Source organism: Spea bombifrons, chromosome 1 (genome assembly GCF_027358695.1).
Source record: "Spea bombifrons isolate aSpeBom1 chromosome 1, aSpeBom1.2.pri, whole genome shotgun sequence".
Lineage (NCBI taxonomy): Eukaryota > Metazoa > Chordata > Amphibia > Anura > Pelobatidae > Spea > Spea bombifrons.
The window spans coordinates 123,361,363-123,381,761 of NC_071087.1; the positions used below are offsets into that span (position 1 = coordinate 123,361,363).

The 20,399-nt window shown below is 39.3% G+C and overlaps 1 protein-coding gene across 1 annotated transcript in view; it reads right to left on the reverse strand.

The window, feature by feature from the left end:
* The window catches only part of TMEM132C (transmembrane protein 132C), a 181,021-nt gene that overhangs the window by 42,625 nt on the left and 117,997 nt on the right, over positions 1–20,399 (reverse strand). Inside the window, exon 4 of the mRNA XM_053471773.1 lies at positions 7,229–7,412. Coding sequence (XP_053327748.1) covers positions 7,229–7,412 — 184 coding nt within the window. The remainder of the gene's footprint in view (positions 1–7,228; positions 7,413–20,399) is intronic.

Below are 20,399 nucleotides of genomic sequence, written 5' to 3' on the forward strand. Positions count from 1 at the left end.
ATGCAATGATGCAATTAACCCTTTCCGCATTTGTGGTCTGGGAGCAGACAACACTTAAATACTCTTATAGAAATATTTTATTAACTGCAGGCAGAGTAAGACCCTACAACCAACGCACTGTAGTGGTTATGGTGCAATGTAGCTGTTTTGCACACTGGGGCACAGTCATGATCCCCAAAACTGTTCCCACAAAGTTAGAAGCATAGTGTTGTCCAAAATGTCTTGGTTTATCACCTTCAACTCATAAAACGTTCTACTAGATAAATGGGAGAAAATTCCCACAGAAACTCACAAAAAGACAAATCTTACAACCACAGATGGACCCCACTGGACACGGCCACAGAGACTACTATGATGTATTGAAGGAACCATCTAAGACTCCTAACACGTCATACACACAGGAACATATCCACACACTTAAACACTTGAATAACATACACACGCATGCACACACTTACGTACACACACACAATGGGTTAAACATGTGTTACAGGGAATCAATCCCACATATGCACTGCTCTTACGCATGCCTGCCCACAAAAACACACGTATACGCTGCAATTGCCTGCACATACACACTTGCCAGTACTCACACTTATGCACTACCCTTATACACGCCTGCCCAAACATACATAATCTGCTCACACACACATGCCTCCCCATAAATATACACTGCCCTTGCACATACTTACACAGACATATACACTATAAGACAAATACACTCCTTATATACACACATATACACTGCCCATACAGACGTACACGTATACAATGCCCATACACACGTACACATATACACTGCCCATACAGATACACACATATACACTGCCCATACACACATACACATATACACTGCCCATACAGACGTACACATATACACTGCCCATACAGACATACACATATACACTGCCCATACAGACGTACACATATACACAGCCCATACACATATACACATATACACTGCCCATACAGACATACACATATACACTGCCCATACAGATACACACATATACACTGCCCATACAGACGTACACATTTACACTGCCTATACAGACATACACATATACACTGCCCATACAGACATACACATATACACTGCCCATACAGACGTATGCACATACACGCACATATACACAGCTGCCCTATACACATATGCCTGCCCAAGTGCCCATACACATGCCTTATCATATGTATATACACACACAAATCTACCATCAGACCCCCCCACCTTCGTTCTCCACATCAGACCCCCTCCCACCTTCATTCTCCACATCAGACCCCCCAACCCACCTTTGTTCTCCACATCAGACCCCCCCACAACCTTTGTTCTCCACATCAGACCCCCTCCCACCCACCTTCATTCTCCACATCAGACCCCCCTAACCCACCTTTGTTTTCCACATCAGACCCCCCCACAACCTTCGTTTTCTACATCAGACCCCCCCCACAACCTTCGTTTTCTACATCAGACCCCCCCCCACAACCTTCGTTTTCTACATCAGACCCCCCAATAATCAACCATCCACCCACCTTGGTTCTCCACAAATCTTACCTTTTCTTCCTTCTTCCTCCTTTCTGCTTTCTCTTCCTTCTTCCTCCTTCCTGCTTCCTGCTTCCTCCTTTCTGATTTCTGTTCTAACTTTCCTTCTGTTTGCCGCTCGCGGTCTGTGCAGTGCGGCTGCGCACAGCTGTTTCTGCTGAGCGCCGGGGCTGGATATAAACGTCATATCCCGTCGCCCCGGCGCTCAGTTACAGACAGCTGGTGAGTGTGACCTTAATGCAGCTGCAGGACTGGTTGGGGAGATCACGGATTTCCCTAACCAGTCCTGCAGGCTGCAGCTGCCGATCGGGCAGCTGTGAGCACCCTCACAGCTGCACCCGAGTGCGCTCACCCTGGGGGGGATTTCTATATTATCGGTCCCCCCCGCATGATTTCCTGGGGGGGATCCGTCCCCCCCGTCCCCCCCGGTTCCTACGCCCGTGCCTCCTGCATGCACCACTTACCAGCACTGGAGGATTATTGGTATTGGAGGCCCCAAACATTATTAAAAACCACTGAGTTCTGCTATTTCTCTGTGAAGTTGGAGTTATGCATATTCACAACATTTGGTTTAGTACGGTACTTTCTCATATGATTGTTTTAGACTTTAAGGCAATAGATATACCTTGGGAAAAAGGTACCATCATTTTCATTAAAAAGTTGTATATGTCTTGAACAAGCTGGTAGGAGGTAATGTAGAGTATGCATAAAAAGTTTGAAAAGACATTTTGGTTTAAATTTACTTTACTTGTTGCAAGATTATTTAAATCCATTTGAAAGGCTTGTGCCCGGACTCAGAAATATTTTATTGCTTTCAAAACAGATGTTTTGAAATTGAAGTGCATTTGCCCTGAACTGCACGATATGACCACTTCATCACTTGTCATTAATATAGGGATCTTCTGCAGCGAGAGATATTGCGCATTAGACACATCTGGAATGGACAAACCATGATGTCATTAATGATTCTGCAATTATAAAGGTTATCCGCTCCGTGTAAAGCTGGCGTGCTATGAGTCAAACGTTATAAGCCTCTGAGAATTTACACTGTTGTTAAAGATAAAGGGATTAAATAGTGAAATACTCATATCTCTACGAACCTTTAGCTTGGTAGAAAGTATTAGTACTAGCTAAATTGCTAAATAAGTTGTTTTTTTTAAAGTAAGGGTTTTTTAAATAAAATTGCAAGAGTGGCAAGGATTTAAATACGAAAGCTTACCAAACATCAACACTAAGGAATATAAAGTACTATGCGTGTGTGTAATATATATATATATATATATATATATATATATATATATATATATATATATAGACATACATACATATACCTGTACTGTATAATTTTATTCTATGAAAGGAAAACAATGGAGAGTTGTTCCATGAATTTTGTTTAGTTCCCTGCTTGGTCTTGCACCTAAAGGCACCTTCCTTAGGCAATTCCGACAGGACCAGAACATTTATATAGGTAACTATATTATTTAATGCAGTGAATGAAGCATCTCCTATCATTCCATAAGAATTGGTGACTCCACCAATGTAAAGGAGTAAAGGAGACAGTGTCCTCTAAGTCAGCTATTTTAGCCAAATGAGAATAAGAATACATCTGTGCACATTTATTGGCACTTACATTATCCAACCAAAGATTGATCTGTGACAAACTAGGGGTATCAACCAATTAGTTAACCCTGCAGGATACTAAAAATACATACTGGTTGTCAATATTACTTAGCCGTGTTCTGAATTTATCCATTTAGTTATTTACTTTGAAATAAGATAAAAAGGATCAAACTCGTGACTAGTGCCCCTTAAACAGGATTACATAGAATCATCCTGAATGCCAATGTTCCATTAATCTGATAAAGAGCATGCCTTTTATATATATTCCATAAAAATATATCATACCCCAAGACATGTTTTGACAATATTGCCTTAATGTGTTGTTTTTCTGTTATATGGGAAAAATCTATGTTATGAATAGAGCGTTTATTAGGCATTGTATGAATAAGGAGATGTATGAGATAGCCTATTCTTTATTTTAACTATTTATGTATCTACCTATGTATTTATGTATCTATCTATCCTGAAGAATAACAGTGTATAACATCTCTTATTCCAAGATTTGGCCGTTTGGAATGTTGGAAGGAATGCCACACCACAAACCGTGTATATTTTAAGCACATTCTAAAGTGGCTCAGATATTCTACAGCAAATGGTTAGTAGTTTTATCATTCATCCATGAATGTTGAAACAGAAAACATTTATTGATGCAAGGGAAATACACTGAGATGCTATTCATCAGTGATATAGCAGTTTTTCTCATACCTAATAATGTGATCCAATAGACATTTGGAAGTTGAAACTAAATACTGGTTATTTTTTGGACAACAAAAAGCTAAGCGATGGATATGAAAGTACTGAACGCCAATGTCTCTGCGCAGATTACAAAGAATCGGAAGAAAAGCTATGTATCATTTTATAATGATAACAAAACCAATTTGTCTCTTTTTGAAAAACATTTTGAGTGACTCTAACCATATGTTGTCGTCAGAGTGGATGCACCTTTAAATCGAGTAATCATTTGCTAAATGCCTGTGTTCACCACAGCAATATGCTACATCGCAAAGAGGAACCTGGAAAGCAGTTGCCATATGGTACAAGTAAGCACACTCTTAATGAAGCCACTGCAGATTTAACAATGAATCTATCTTAACAATAAAGCTATTAACCAAGGGAAATGTGTGCTGGGGATCACAGCCTCCAATCCTGTGAGGTAAGCAGAATGCAAGATGGAGCAAATATGCCAAAGTCAGCCAAAGAAAGGTTAGCCAATGAATCTTCCATTAAGAGAAGCATTTGCTATACTCAATTACACTAGAAAGCATGAAATGTACGGTATTGTTATTATAAGATTTAATAAGATGTGTGTGGGCATGTCTGCCCAAATAGGTTCCAAAAAATATATACATTGGCTGGTGTCACCTTTACCAATAAAGATATATCAGCAGTAGATATAATAAATGAAGCACTAATTTTCCTTCTAAAATGATTCAGTGATCTCTGCATTCCTGGTCACTGTGATATAGTTTCAGCTAGACAGAAGCACCACGTGAATTGCATGGCTTCTCTTCATTGAAGAAAGGAAACTTAATAACTTTAGTGCCCCCCCCAAACAAAAAAAGAGCAGAACCTTGTTAGTATATATATACACATGCATAAATATATATACCAACCAGACGAGTGACAGCGAGGTCACACATTTGTCTACCATGTCATTTATATCACATGACAAACAAAGCTTATTTCCTGAATTAAGACTCAAGGCTTTGCTGGTGTGCCAGTAATCAATGTTGCTACCTTAGAGATGGGAGATAATGAAGTAATAACAAAGATAACCGTGTTTCCCCGAAAATAAGACACTGTCTTATATTTATTTTTCCTCAAGAAGACACATTATGGCTTATTTTCAGGGGATGTCTTATTTTTATGAAGTACGGTACAACAATCTACATTTATTCAAATATACCCATCTTGTCTGGGGGGTACAGATATTCAGGAAAACCAGAGATAGGCCAGCAAAGCTGATGTGTAAGGGCTGGCTTATTTATCAGGGATCCAGTGAGAACTGGGTCCAATCTGCACAGTGGAGCTGGGATGTTCTCTCTGGGCTCAGTAGCAGACTGCTTGCTGAAGCTTTTCCCCTATCCCCTGGTGTTTGTGTGGGGTGAGAGAGACCCACAGACTGTTGCTGGTTGGTGCTGGGGGAGAGAAACCCACAGTGCTGAGCAAAACAGCAGCCACAACTTGTCTTATTTTTGGGGTATGGCTTATATTGAGCAAATACTTAGAAATCCTGCTACGGCTTATTTTATGGTCTATGTCTTATTTTCGGGGAAACATGGTAACAACACTATATCTAATTATCATTAGCCTTATGTTAGCACCTCTATGCTATGTCTGAATAAGCCAAAAATGTGGCTCCCCTGCCAAATGTTGTATATTCATGAAAAAGGGTAGCTAAATGGTCCTCTCATGCTTCATATGGATAAGCTCAACTGGGCTAGCCACTCAGGCCTCTTCTCCTCCTCCTAAAGGTAAAGGAGTGTGGTCATGATAAGGGAACATGATGAGCTACGTATGAGGCAGGGGTAAACTCTAGACTTTAGAGGCCTAAGGAATGGGCAGGGATTAAGTAGTAGGGAGTAGCGTAACCAAATGTGTTGTTTCCCCAAGAGATTGATGTTGCTAACCTGGAGCTCCAGAAATACAGTGTTTCACCTAGAGACTCCAAGTGAAACCCAGTAAGTTCCCAAGTCTGTGTATCAGGAAGGCAAATAGGTAGGCTAAGGTATCTCGTGGTTACAATGAATACTCTATTTTTTTCAAAGAAACTTATTTTTTGGCTTCTGTGCAGCATAGTCAATTCACTTTTGGGTATGTGGTTGACCAATGCGGCTAAAGTTCCAGATGTGAACATTATGACAAGGTACTCAATGAAGTAAATTTGCTAACAGTGTTCTGGAAGGAAAACAGTTAAGTAAATATTTTATTTTTCTTCAGGAAAGCACCTACTTCAAGACATTCTCAGACAACAATGGTTTATCAGCTAATAAAATGAGAATGGAACATGTGGGATTTCTGAAAGGGCCTCTATACTATTTTATCCTGTTATATTATTTTCCAAAGCTCTAAATACCGTAAACCATATAACTCCTTAAACCACCCTTTAGAGATGGATCTGCAACCAACTGTAATGTACTAGCAAATAATTGATTCTCTTGTATTTTGTTATGTGCAGCAAAGGATAGCTGGAGGGATGTCATACCATGTCTAATGGATACAAATGGACTGAATTTAGCACAGGAATAAACTGTATGTATGTGTGTGGTGTCAAACCTTGCCGGACACCAGCCTGCTTCAGGACACGGTCTTAAAATCATTTTGTTTTAAACAGAGACATGAGCACAGGAATATCCAACATTTTTTTAAAAATGTATGCTACTATTATTATTATTATTATTGCAAAACTAAGTGTTACCATATTTATCTGTGCTTTTTACATTGTTGTAGTTCAAATACAAATTATATATTAGGTATGGGTATAGAATCACTGAAGTATTCTGGCCTAGGGTAGCAGTTCTGGGGAAAGGGGCAGATTTCCTTACTGGGCAATTGGGCTTCCCAGTGTGCCAGTGTTCTATAAGCCAGTTGGAGATACAAAAGATTCTTAGTTCAAGCCGGTGAAGCCTCCATAATGAACTCACTCCACATCGCAATGAAGCATGCCGGCATGTGACATTATGGCGGGAAAAGGTTGGGGCCCAGCTTTAGGTCAGGCCTAGACCAGCACTCTGCCAAGATATGTCACTGGATAGAATGCAAAAGTTATTTCTCTACCCTACAGCCCATAGTGAGCCAGTATAGGCGCAAGCCCAATGTCTGCAATGTCTGCTTAATCCTTTGTCACTCCTCAGTTGAGTTCCCAGCTGTTTAGGGGCAAAACAAAGATTGAAACATGTGTTAAAACCACACAGGGAAAAGCTGCAATGTCTTCGTAAGTGCTTCTAGATATTTTTTTTCTTTGCAAGTATGTGTTAATTACATTGAGTTATATTATTTTTGTCAATATGTCATTTTTAGCAGCATCAAATAATGATATTCTATTAAATGCAAAACAATTTATCTTACCATGGACAGAGGAACAATTCCAACCAAGTCCTTCTGGCTAATGAAGATTTCGGACAGTATAATATCAGATGCCCCTTTTCCAGGATACTCCACCTGCCATGAGATCGGCTGTGTCCCAGACAGACTACTAAAGCTGGTGATCTCAAAGTTCATCTGTACGACCTCATTGAACAGGCTGTTATTCCTGAGAAAGAAATAAAGAAAGCAAGAGGTGTTTCTTTTTTTTAGGGTGATCTGTACATTGTATATATCACATCAGTTTATAAATAGTTTGTAACATGAACTAGACTGATCTATTTACTCTGCTATGTTTTATTACTTTGTTTAGTGCTGAAAGGTCCACAGAGGACTTTTAAACACAGTCTTTTATGAGTGACAGAAGCAGATGTTATTTTTACAATATAATTGTACCCAGTAGCAAGGGTATTGTCAATCCAATAACCGATAAAGACCCAACAAACGTATTCATTTCAGTAATGCTTTATTTTTCGAACAAGAAAGAACAGAATTTAGAGAAATGGGGAGAGAAAAAAAACAGATGGCGAGGAAGCTGGGAAATGGTGAAGAAGACTGGGGGAGCTTTGAAATGGTAATACAGTGGATCTCAAACTAAATTGATGAATGGGGCATTTCCTCTTTAAGATATTTTATTTATATAGCACCCAAGGTCCTGCAATGCTTTTAAATTGAGGGGTATACATAATAACATTTAAATGAATGACCATTTTTAGAAATAAAATCCTTGCAATATGCAAATATGCTTAAAGCCTGTCTCTTACACTGAGATACAACATATGGCGTTTTTGCAGCAGAATGACCCAAACAGTATAAAAGCAGACGTTTGCTCTCAATTCTTTCTGACTTCATCTCCAGAAGGATATTTACATTTTGGAGAGAGTTCAGAAGAGGGCTACTAAAATGGGAAATGGTTTGCAGGATAAAAATTACATTAAGCGAGCTCAATATGTATAGCTTGGAGAAAAGACGAGAAAAAGGAGATGTGACAGACACATTTAAATACTTTTACAAAGTACAGTAGCAAAGTTTATTTTAAAGAAGGAGAAATGTTAGAACAAGAGGTCAACTAAAGGGTCAAAGGTTTATATGTAATATAAAGAAGTTTTACTTTACTGAGAGGGTGGTAGATACATGGAACAGGTTCCAAACAGAAGCGGCGGGGACAGGCATAAAGCTATCCTGAAGACAAGATCAATAACTGATTAAGACCCAAGTCTTACATCAGGAGAAATGGTTTCTGTTTTTTGGGGCTGTAGAATATTTAAGGCACTAATGGTCATCAAACATTCTTCCTTATTAGAAAAGTGGGAGGGAAAGAGGAAAAGTGGGATTTGGGTAGAAAAAAGGGAATGTTTCTTCTAAAGAGGATGTAATAGAGGTCTTCCGTAACAAAAGTTTTTTTTGTTTTTTGCTACAAACTAAATGAACAGATGGACGTACCTAGACCAATGGTTCCCTCCACAGTCCTCATGGCACATCAACAGTACAGGTTTTATAGCTCTATGTACTCAGGGCCGGCCTTAGTGGTGTGCGACCTGTGCGGCCGCACAGGACGCCATGGCAGCAGGGGTGCCTGCCCGGGACTTAAATTAAAACATCGTGGTTCCGGCATTTCATGTTGAACGCCAGAATATGACATCATATTCCGGCGCTCAACATGAAATGCCGGCAAAGCGGGAAGACGGACACATCCCGCTCCCACCTCAGGACTCCGGCAACAAGGTAAGTGAGGATAATGAGAAGTAGGGAGAGGGAGTAGATAGTTAGAAGGGGTGTGGGGGGGGTGTAGTGAGAAGGGGCAGAGGGGGGGTAGTGAGAAGGGGGCGCCAGAGGAGTAGTCCGCACAGGGCGCCAGAACACTTAAGGCTGGCTCTGTATGTACTGGAAGCGAATTCTAACCAGGCAAAATATCTGGGTTTGGAATCAGTCTCTTAGACCATATTCCAGCTCACTACCAAAACTCAAAGGGTTTCACTATACTACAGTGTAGATTTACATTACAACTTCTTCCAAAATCACAAGCACGTACTCAGTATGCATTCTTGAATCCTTTTTTTATGAATGCACTTTACAATGTACATATTCCAAATTGGAATACAAATACAGAAACAAAAGACCATCCCCACCACAAACAAAACAAGGGCTATCTTGAAAAAAAGATTTAATGCTCAGTATAAATAAAACATTTAGAACCACAGCATCTCTCTCGCTTCTGCGTGTTTATTTGGTTAAGCGAACATGCCGAATGTTTGGAAGACCATAAAATTTAAGTTCTAGATGTTATACACCAACCTTTAAAAGAAAATAAATTGTACTGTTCTGTAGCCATGAAACAGGTAGTACTGAGACGAAGTTAATACAAATCACTCTAAATTCTATAATCTTCTTTTGGACATCATAGGATTGATGTTACCCTAGACATCGGAGTTGCTAGCAATGTGCTTTTTGGCTTTCAAAATACAGCAGTTTCGTTGATTCACAGTCTCTGGAAAAGCAGATATTTTCTCAGCCTGACACAAACAGCGTGATGCATGCATTTTGCTTATGATTGAGTGCCTACTTTTCTACAGGTGTTAAATATGGAACAGGATCACCATATTACGTTAGCCCCAATATGAGCACACATGGAAGAATAATCATCAGTGGTAAAAGAAGAATCCAATTCAATAGCAATTGTTTGCAATGGTTTATTGTAACACAAATAGTGCCCCTGGTATCATGATATACTCATTGCATTTTGCATTGAGAGTTATATAAATAGACAGGGGAGAACTGGCAAGGAGGGGGGCAATGTCTCCTTGGGCTGCTCTGATTTAAAGATTTTGAGCTACTGCCTGATGTGTCTGTGTGCTTTATTTGTAATACCACATATAGCCACTGGGGTGTCTAGCGGAACAAATAATTTTGGCAGAACCCTTACTGACGTCTTTATGGGTTTTCTTGGGAAATGTGTGCTGGACAAGTCTAGATAGGGCACAAAACAAAGCAGTAACTCAGCGCATGTCCAGTGAATAAGATTTAAAAGTAGGACACAGCAAGGGTGTCGCTGTGCTTTAAATGTGTTTTACAGTCTTTTTCTAATGGGCCACTCTGTTGCACTTGCTCTCCCCAAGACTGAAAGATACATATTTTTATTTGTAGGCTGGTGGTATGTGTTCCCCATTAAAAAAAATGCAGCTCCAATCATACTCGATCAGTAGTGGATGACAAAATTATGATCGACTTTTGATAACCGGTAATTATTCTATATTTCTTTCTTTGTAATGCTTTAAGGATATGTAAAGCTATAAATGTCTCTCCTCATTTCATGTATACTACATAGAAGCAGCAGTGAACTAGAGAACTACTTTTGTTAGATTGGTATTTCCCTAGAGTGCTTTCCTTGAAAACACAAAACATCCAATCATTCATCCTGGTTCCATGACTTGCCAACCCCAGACTCATCGTAACTCATTGTAAATCCCTAATCTGACACTTTGGCATAAAACTGGCTATATTGTCTTTAAAAGCAAATCTTATAAAGCTTTGAAATGTTTGTCAAACCTTCGTAATCCCCACCGGGTTTTGCTTGTTTTTGTTTTTTTTTTTAATATTGAATATTATAATTATCTGAATATTATCTGAGTATAATGCAAGGCACACATTTTTAAAAACTAGGCTTATGTTACAGTTGATCTGGCAAACATCTCATTTATAGGGACTGTCGGAAGCTTTTACAGATGCATTATGTGAAAATGGGGTAGAAATGATGTCTACATATTGTGAGCAGAGCCTTGAGTGATATGCAAAGGATCCAGTGTCTTGGAGTGGGACCCTATAAAGTTGGAAACTATGTGGCAAAGTATCATAGGTGCTGCAGTTTATCAGAAACTATGGAATCATGTCTCACTGAGAGAGGAAACAGTCAAATTAGCTCATTTGCTCTTAAACCACCATCAGTGCCAGAGTATCCACATGTGTAGGCACCTGAACGTCGGGATAATTCTACTACATCGCTGCCACGAGCATTGTAGAAGCTACACTGTGCAGGCTACTGTAGCCAGGAGGTAGGGGCTCAATGGGGTAACATAAGGTGACCCTGTATTACATGAGCAGCAACTCCCTCCGAGTCAAAGGAGGAGAGAATCCAAGCATGTGAAAGGCGTGAAAATGCATTTTGTTTTTGTGTGTACATACGGTATTTATGTGTGTGTGTGCATGTGCCTAGGTACCGGAGAAGGTCTTAATCCAGCCCTGGCCAACATTATTTGTTTCTAAGTGTTATTACTGAAAGACTGTAAGCAACATATTTCTAATCAAGATAAAAAAAAGATTGCATCTCTTAATTACACTGCCAACTTATCTCACAGGTGGCACTATTAAAGCTTGTGAGCCAATAACTGCACACCTGTACCAAACCAGACATAAGATTAAAAATGTCACTTTTTGCAAACCCTTGGGAAATGCCATTAGATAGCATTGATCTAATAGGTGACAAATTGTTTTAAAAATGAAAAATGTCTGTAATAATCTAAAAAAAAGCTATATCCATTTTTAGACACACTAAAAATGGAATGTACAAAGTGAGCAGGGCTCAGAAACACTTAGAGACACTAAGTAATGCAACTAATTATGCAAACTTTCATTAGCTTAAAAAAACACTTTCTCATAGAATAGATCCTTGCAAACGTGTAGCACTGACATCAAATAGCTGATGAAATGAAAATTAGGAGACGCTTAAGGGAAACTGCTGGCCCTGAACCGATATTCAAGATATCCTATCAACACTTGTAACCTTCTTGTTCTAATAGCATTTCAGCTTTTTAAAGTTTTAAACATGCTATGAAAATACAATACAGGTACTGACATGATTGTTGACAAATGGATTGCTTTAATGTTTTACAAACCAACCATTTTCAGATATAGTGACGGTTCTTAATATTATATGTACATATTTATATATTTGTAAAATGATGTTCATGACTTGTTTAAATTGATTATACATAGACATGTGAAAATGGCAGGGGTGTAACTAAAAATCAAGGGGTCCTGGTGCCAAAAAGTACCCCAGGGCACCTCAACTTCAACACCTGGTCTGTACCTTCTTTGCTCCCAAACAACTTGTCTGTACCTTCTTTGCTCCTTACCCCCCGCCTTCCGACATACATAAATTCGGGGGCATTTCCCGGTCAGACGCACAGAGGATTTTAGGCTTCCCTGAGGACCAATAACCGGTCAGCTCTTGGAATTCTGTCTGGGAAGCAGAAATAGAGTTCCAGTTGGTCTCTCTGCTGCCTCTCTGTACCCTTAATAGGTACAGGATGACTTAAATCCAGCAATGGGAAATGAAGTCAGTGATAATAGTCTTTTGTAGGAAATTTCTGGCCCAGGGCAAGCCAAGTCCCAGGAGTCCCTGAGCACTTCCAGGACATGAAGGTTTCCACCAGCATTGTGAATGTTTAATGGGAGTGTTCAATAAAGATTGAACATTGTGTGTTACGGGCTTAATCACATTGTTCATTTTATAAAAAAAAATGGAGGAAACCAGGTAATTCTAAGGTTTGTTTACTTTTTCTTGCCACTCTATGTAGCTGCAAGTCATGTGTCAATAAATGAGGTCATCTTCCTGCAAATTACTAGCCCAAGGTAGATTTGTGTCTAGCAATAATCAATATTTCCTACTCTGTGATGTTCAGTGATCCACTCTCTTTTGTTGTTTGCCTACTGTGGGAGAGAGTATACTTTTTGTCCTAACAGTATTGCTGACACATTCTTGTTCTTCTGCTCTTCTCTGGAAACGGGCATAGGGCTTGTTTTCATGAGTCCATATGTATTTGTTCTGCGGGTGTTAGCTCCTAACTAGAGTCTTGCCTTTTGTGGTTCATGTTATATGCCATATCTAGACCACTATTGCTTGGTATGCAATACCTGCCCATTTTGGTTAATGTTACTTGTAAATGCCCAGTAAATTGTATAGTGTTTTGGGCTGAATATCTTTATATAACTCTGGGCATGGATAGCAAGTATGGATTTTGCTCCTGGCCCTCCAGTGCATATACTTAACAAATGTAATAGGCATACAGTTGCCGTGCATTAGGTCCACTTTTACATCTTCTGCCAAAATTCTCCTGACCCTCTGGTATGTTTTATGCAATAAGTTTGACATTGTCTAGTCAAAGCTGATTGGTTATGTTGGGAATTAAGGCTACTTTTCTGATACTACATTTCTGTATAATTAAAGCGACTGAGTGTTCTTAATTGAACTGCTTTATTCAAGTAACTGTTTAACAATTATGCAATAGGTTCAGTGAATTAGAAGTGCTTTGAGTCGGAACAGTTTCTCTAAAACACTAAATTCAGAATATAATCGCATAGTGAAGGCTGCTACTAATTGCCTCTCAAATGAGAGCTGCCAGTGGAAATTTCACACAAGCCTTTAAATACTTCATAGACGTGGCTATTTTCCAAATGAGTGATCGTACCCACAGGTCCATAACCAACCATTCTGCCAACGGGGCATATTTTGAAACAGAACCCTTTGCCTTAAATGCGTTACATTAACCATAAAGAGGTACAAATATATTTACAGTTGAGATAACATTTTTAATGCAGTTTTCTTGTCTTGGAATTCTTTAGGTTATTTCATACAGTTCTCTCCTCAAAGACAACATTTCTTAAAAGCGCAACACCAAAAGGTGAAACATTTCCAACAAAATACAAAAGAGTACCCAAACAAGAAGAGAAGGGGAGTGTTTTGCACAGTGCCATGAAGGACTCCAAGATAGTGGAGAGGAAATAAGTTGTTAGCATCTTAGGAACTGCTGAACCATTTAAAATGTGAACAGAAAACCAAAAATAATGTGCTATTGATAGGTAACACGACCCCTGTTAAAGATAACTGAAATGGCGTCCAACAACTGGACAACATTTCTCTAGAGACCTTGTTTTGATGTAAACAGGAGAAGCCTTTTTAAGTACACTACTGCGCTCTGGACTACCCATCCTACGGCATAAAAGGTCCTGTTATATCGCCTCTTATTCTTATTGTCAGCAGGAAAACTCATGAGCCCTTACATGAACTCTTATCCTTTTATGACACTTATTGATCTCATAGCAGCTCCAGGCAACAGACAGACAGCGTGGGATTACAAGCAATATATTTACAACAAGGCCTGTGTTCACATGCAGACATTAACACTAATCTTCTAGAGACACAGTTGCTTTTAACATATTGTTGTTCTTGTTATCTAATGTATTTCACCGCAGATAACAGATTACCTCATTTGTAAAAAAAGAAAAGTCCCACCGGACAAGATATAGATATATTGATTAGATGGTCACACAGTACAAGTCAGCTTATAAATTGTAAAACACATTACCTGATTATAAGACGACCCCCCCCCTAAAATCTGAATATTAATTTAGGAAAAAAAGAAAAAGCCCCAATATAAGATGACCCTATAGGAAAAAAGTTTTACTAGTAAATATTAATTCATGTAAACGATTTTTTTTCATATTTAATAAAAGCTATGCTAAATATTTTTGTTTGTATATTGTATATTTTTGTTTTGCATATATTCTTGTGTGGTCTGTTCTGTAGTCAGTGGCAAGAAATTTCAGACCATGTAGGAAGAAGGAAAATTGTACAACGACTGCAATTTCACTGTCACCTAAGTGTTTTATTATTTTCTTTTTTTTCTGTTTTGGAATGTATATTGAAGTATTCATGGAGGATTATACTTACTGACATAGTACTTTAATATTTAATCTTCTATAGTTGGGATGTCTGAAACATTAAACATTAAAATGAGACCAAGGACCTATTATAGTTTGAATCTTTACCAAAAGGGCAGACTAGATGGGCCGAATAGTTCCGATCTTCGGTAAAAGCCTATGTTTCTATGTTTAACCAAAGTTTTGCAATGCCTCTTTCCTACCGGGTTCAGGTACTGTTAACTGTCTCTTATCTTATCATAACTAAATTCATAAAACATATGTAGCTTCAGTATGTGGTTGTCAAACAGTGCAATTGTAATTGAGGATAACTAATAAAGGAACCATTACTTCAGTAAAGTTTGCATCTGACAAAATAACAAAACATGCACAACTAGAATAAAACATCTTGCAGATAAGTATATTTTCTTGAACTTCCTTCCATTCACCTCCTACTTGATGCTTGGGGAGTGTAGATGACAGAAACCGGATTATAGGAAGGATTGTAGATTGAAAAATAATGTCGAATACTTAGCATTAGAAATATTTTCCTAAACCATTTCTTCATCACAGACTGGTAACCAGAAAATCGGCATCCAAAACAACTGAGTCATGCTGAATATCAGTTTGTTATTTTGTAAAAGCCAAGTTCTGTTGATTTGCCAGCATCATAAATGTAGTTAAACCAGGCTATGAAGAGAGAAGAATGACCTGGCAGATAACAGAGGAACTCGCATTGTAATGTCCTATCTGCTGTTAGGATCACAAAGCTTGAGTGTAAATAGAATGACAAAACAAAGAATGATCCTTGCTGCGAAAAATAACACGCTATAATTTCGAAATCAAGGTAGATATCTTCAACAGTGCATTCAAAGATATAGGGCGTTCGTCTTCTTGAATATTTTTATAGCCATTAGACATATATTTGTAAATTGACCATAATGCGGTGACAATTTAATTACACTGCTTGTACTAATCAGCACCTCTTGTCTTTTATTGTTTAACAATAATAGAGGTTTTTTTCCCCCATGATTTCATTTACTATTACTGATACTTGGCTTTGCTATTAAATTTAATGGCCATTTATTTCTGTGAATGAATGCAGATAATTGAGCTGAAAAAAAATAAAAAAGAGAGATAAAGAAAAGACTTCTTAATAGCTAGCTAGTGGCTGCTATTAGCAGAAATACTGACATATACACTTACGTTGAATTAGGATATACCGGTAATCTCAAACTGTCATTGTAAATGTAACATTGCTCGCCTATAACATACTGCGATCCTAACATCTTCTAAATTACTTATATTTTATGTGCTGATAAGGTTAATTAATGGACAACCTATTCTTTTGCACTTAAGACTATAATAACGATGAATTATTGTGTGGGTATTGTACTAACACTGCTCAAATTTGTTATGTCATAAGTAACAAAAATTCATGTGTGGGGGAAAGTTAGAAGTACGTTCTCCTGGTTTTAATGTGAGATAGTTTTCAGTCACTCTTGATAGAAGTGATCTCAGACATTATTAAAAAATAAAAAATCAAAGATTTGTACGATGTAAAGAGAAAAGCAGATCTTACTTAATAATGGCGGGTAACCTGGGTGGCAAGTCCAGGTGAGCAGTGGTACTTCTGCTTAAAGGGCTGGTTACAAGGGCTCCACACCCGGCCCATTTACACTATGGAGGCTGTGCCGAGCTGACACACCTTCTATTTACTACTTTAAAAGGTGAATTGCGCCTTTAAGTCACAGAGGGACGACATATGATGTCATATCCTAGCGCAATGCAGCGAAGATGACAGTCATGGAGGGGGCAGTGAGGTACCAGCAAGTGCTGCTCTAGGTGGGCTATTTCAGATCACCATCCTAGATCTTTTACCTCAGCCCTGTTGAATAATTAGCTGCTTGTGGTAAGTTCATTAAAAAAATATGAAGAAATGTGGTGTATTATATCACTTATGTTATGATTAACCAATAAGGAATAAGCTTGTATAAGTGTAGTGTATACAAAAGATAAAATGAGAAAGAAAACCTTTTTTTAACTCAATAAAAGAAAAAATCAGATACAAAAAAATCTCACTTTTCTCTACTTGTATTAAGGCAAACGGTGCAACTGATAGAACTCTGCAATGCATCACAGACAAATTTACTATAACAGGTTATTCAAATATGATGAAACATGGAATATCAAGGGAAATAACTCAAACTAGCTTGATAAATTTCCATTATCTCTTTTTTACCAAGATGTATTTGAAATACTGACTACTTCTGATATAAAATATAATGTTCTTTATGACAGCTCCAGTCTTTCTTCTAGATGTATCTAATGTGAATTCATCTTTTTCAGCTTTCCAACAATAACAGCACAACGGAACTAAAGGAATTCTTCATATCAAACATAGTGATGGCCTTATTGGCAGCCTGGGAGTGTCTAGTTGGACCCCCAATTTAATGCAGACATTTTGAAAGGAGGACGAACACTGAGCTAAGATTTTGAAATTAACTAGATTACCGTAACTAGAGAAATAAGTTTATTGGCCCAGTGAAAGATTTCTTTAAAAATAACCAGAATATTGGAGTTAAAATGCAGTCTGTATTTCATTAACCTACATACAACAAAATTAAAGTTATCAAACTCCGCAAAATATTGCCTTTATATAAAATGTTTTGATTTTATTGTTTGTACTAAATTAAACTATTTATCAAATATATTCCATACCGCCATTACGAATAGCAACATTGCCATTTGCAATGCCGCATAACCTAGATATACACTCTAACCCTGTACGCAACTTTTAGACTAATAGCTAATAAAGTAGCAATAAAAAGTAGCAAGGCCATTATAGTTTAACCACCATTATTATTAACACTTTAATTTAAAAAAGTGCAGAGAAACTCAAAGGACCACCACTTATATCAATAAATGAAGCCTTGTTTTTTTAAGAATGACTAATTAAAAATTCCACAAGATTGCATAGGCATTCTCACTGCACAGGTTTGCACACTCTTAGTAAATATGAGTTCTAAAGAGTTATAGTCCCAGCTATCAAATTGTTAAGGAGATGGCAATAAAGGTAACCCCTTTACCATTTCTGTTTAGCAAACTGATTAAAAACCTTGAGAGTATTTTAACCTTGTGACTTCACTGTAACCATTAAATAACCCGTCTTTGTGCTTACAGATAAAACACTAACTCGTGGTCATCAGTTTGGAGAGTTGGTGCTCTGGAGCTTCCATTCTCCTGTCAGGCTGCGGCAGAGTGATGTGTCCTCAATATCTCAACATGACAAATGCATAAGACGTGAATGAAATACTAAGTAGCTTTCTTGGAGAGAATTGTTTTTCCCATCTGACAAAGCCACTCACTTGAAGGAGGCAGTGTCTTAACTAGAAAAAAAAAGATGGATGATACCAGCAGGCCAAAATTTGTCAAGAATAGCCTCAATAATGAACAATGTATGTCTAAGAATTATTAACATGTACTTAAAACATTTTAATGGTTTTCATGAAAAACACATCTTGCTCTTTTTAAATAGAACACTAAATTTCTGGTAATGTGCACATATGTATAAAATATACAATGAGCTGGCCTTGAGACCCTTCAAAATATTAACCAGTAATATTAAATATTAACATTTTCAATATCCTTTTATTAAAAACAGTTTTTTCTGTATTTTGCTATTTCAGGATTTGTACTTAAATGCAATGTTCAGACAGTCTTCTGCATCAATGCACAATGTGCTTATCACTAAAGCATAAACAATGTTCTCCAATACATGTCCTGTTTATTTGATCATAATTGGTTATAAATAGTATTTTATGGGCATACATTTGCCAACCATCATCCCAGATATACCCCAGTAGTTCTACTTTTTATTTCTGTCTGTCAGGAACCACTTTTTTGCTGCCTGAACCATGGCTTTTTCATACCTGTGCCATTCTCATTTGCCGACCACTAGTGGCCGCCCTTGCATTTCAGAACCACTCAAACCAATTATCAGGTCCAGCTGCAGTTGCTTACCTGATTATCACAGCCTTTATAAGCCTGCCCAGCCCTGCAGTCCGGGCCTTGACATTAATGTTTGAGGACTACCTGCCTTGTTCCAGTACCTGCCTTGTTCCAGTACCTGCCTTGTTCCAGTACCTGCCGTGTTCCTGAGTTGCGGCCAGCGCCCCACTAAGTGGACTCCAAAGCTGAGTACCCTGCAAGTGGGCAATCTGCCGTGTGCCCCGCAAGGGAGCTTATCTGCCGTGTGCCCCGCAAGAGGGCTTATCTGCCGTGTGCCCCGCAAGTGGGCTTATCTGCCGTGTGCCCCGCAAGTGGGCTTATCTGCCGTGTGCCCCGCAAGAGGGCTTATCTGCCGTGTGCCCCGCAAGAGGGCTTATCTGCCGTGTGCCCCGCAAGAGGGCTTATCTGCCGTGTGCCCCGCAAGAGGGCTTATCTGCCGTGTGCCCCGCAAGAGGGCTTATCTGCCGTGTGCCCCGCAAGAGGGCTTATCTGCCGTGTGCCCCGCAAGAGGGCTTATCTGCCGTGTGCCCCGCAAGAGGGCTTATCTGCCGTGTGCCCCGCAAGAGGGCTTATCTGCCGTGTGCCCCGCAAGTGGGCTTATCTGCCGTGTGCCCCGCAAGTGGGCTTATCTGCCGTGTGCCCCGCAAGAGGGCTTATCTGCCGTGTGCCCCGCAAGAGGGCTTATCTGCCGTGTGCCCCGCAAGAGGGCTTATCTGCCGTGTGCCCCGCAAGAGGGCTTATCTGCCGTGTGCCCCGCAAGAGGGCTTATCTGCCGTGTGCCCCGCAAGAGGGCTTATCTGCCGTGTGCCCCGCAAGAGGGCTTATCTGCCGTGTGCCCCGCAAGAGGGCTTATCTGCCGTGTGCCCCGCAAGAGGGCTTATCTGCCGTGTGCCCCGCAAGAGGGCTTATCTGCCGTGTGCCCCGCAAGAGGGCTTATCTGCCGTGTGCCCCGCAAGTGGGCTTCCTGCCAAGTAACTTCCATTGCATATATATTGTTGTACCAATCGCATTCAATACAACTCTTAATCCTGATCTGTTGTCTGTGGTTTATTCCTGCGCCTGTCTGTAACAACCCCCAGGCCATCATGCATCGTGGGGTACAGACAGAGCCCCTCGTATCCCCTGCACCTGGGCTCCTACTAGACTTGCTTCCCCGGTTCATGACACTGTCACAGACTAGACCTAGACCTCAAGGCTTCTGTCTGAATTTTCGAAACAACAACCAAGGCTTTGGTTGTTTGGAAAGGTCAGTCAATAAGTTAAAGTGGATCTGAATGATCTGCATTCCACAAGGGAGTTTTCTTAACCAGAGGTTTTTCCTCAGTGGGTTCTCAGCGTAACATAAAACGTTAGATATTAACTGGTCAATTACAGCAATACTATTACACTGTCAATGTCAGAATAGCCAGCAACATGATGCAAGGATAATGGGCCAACTGGCAGACAATCA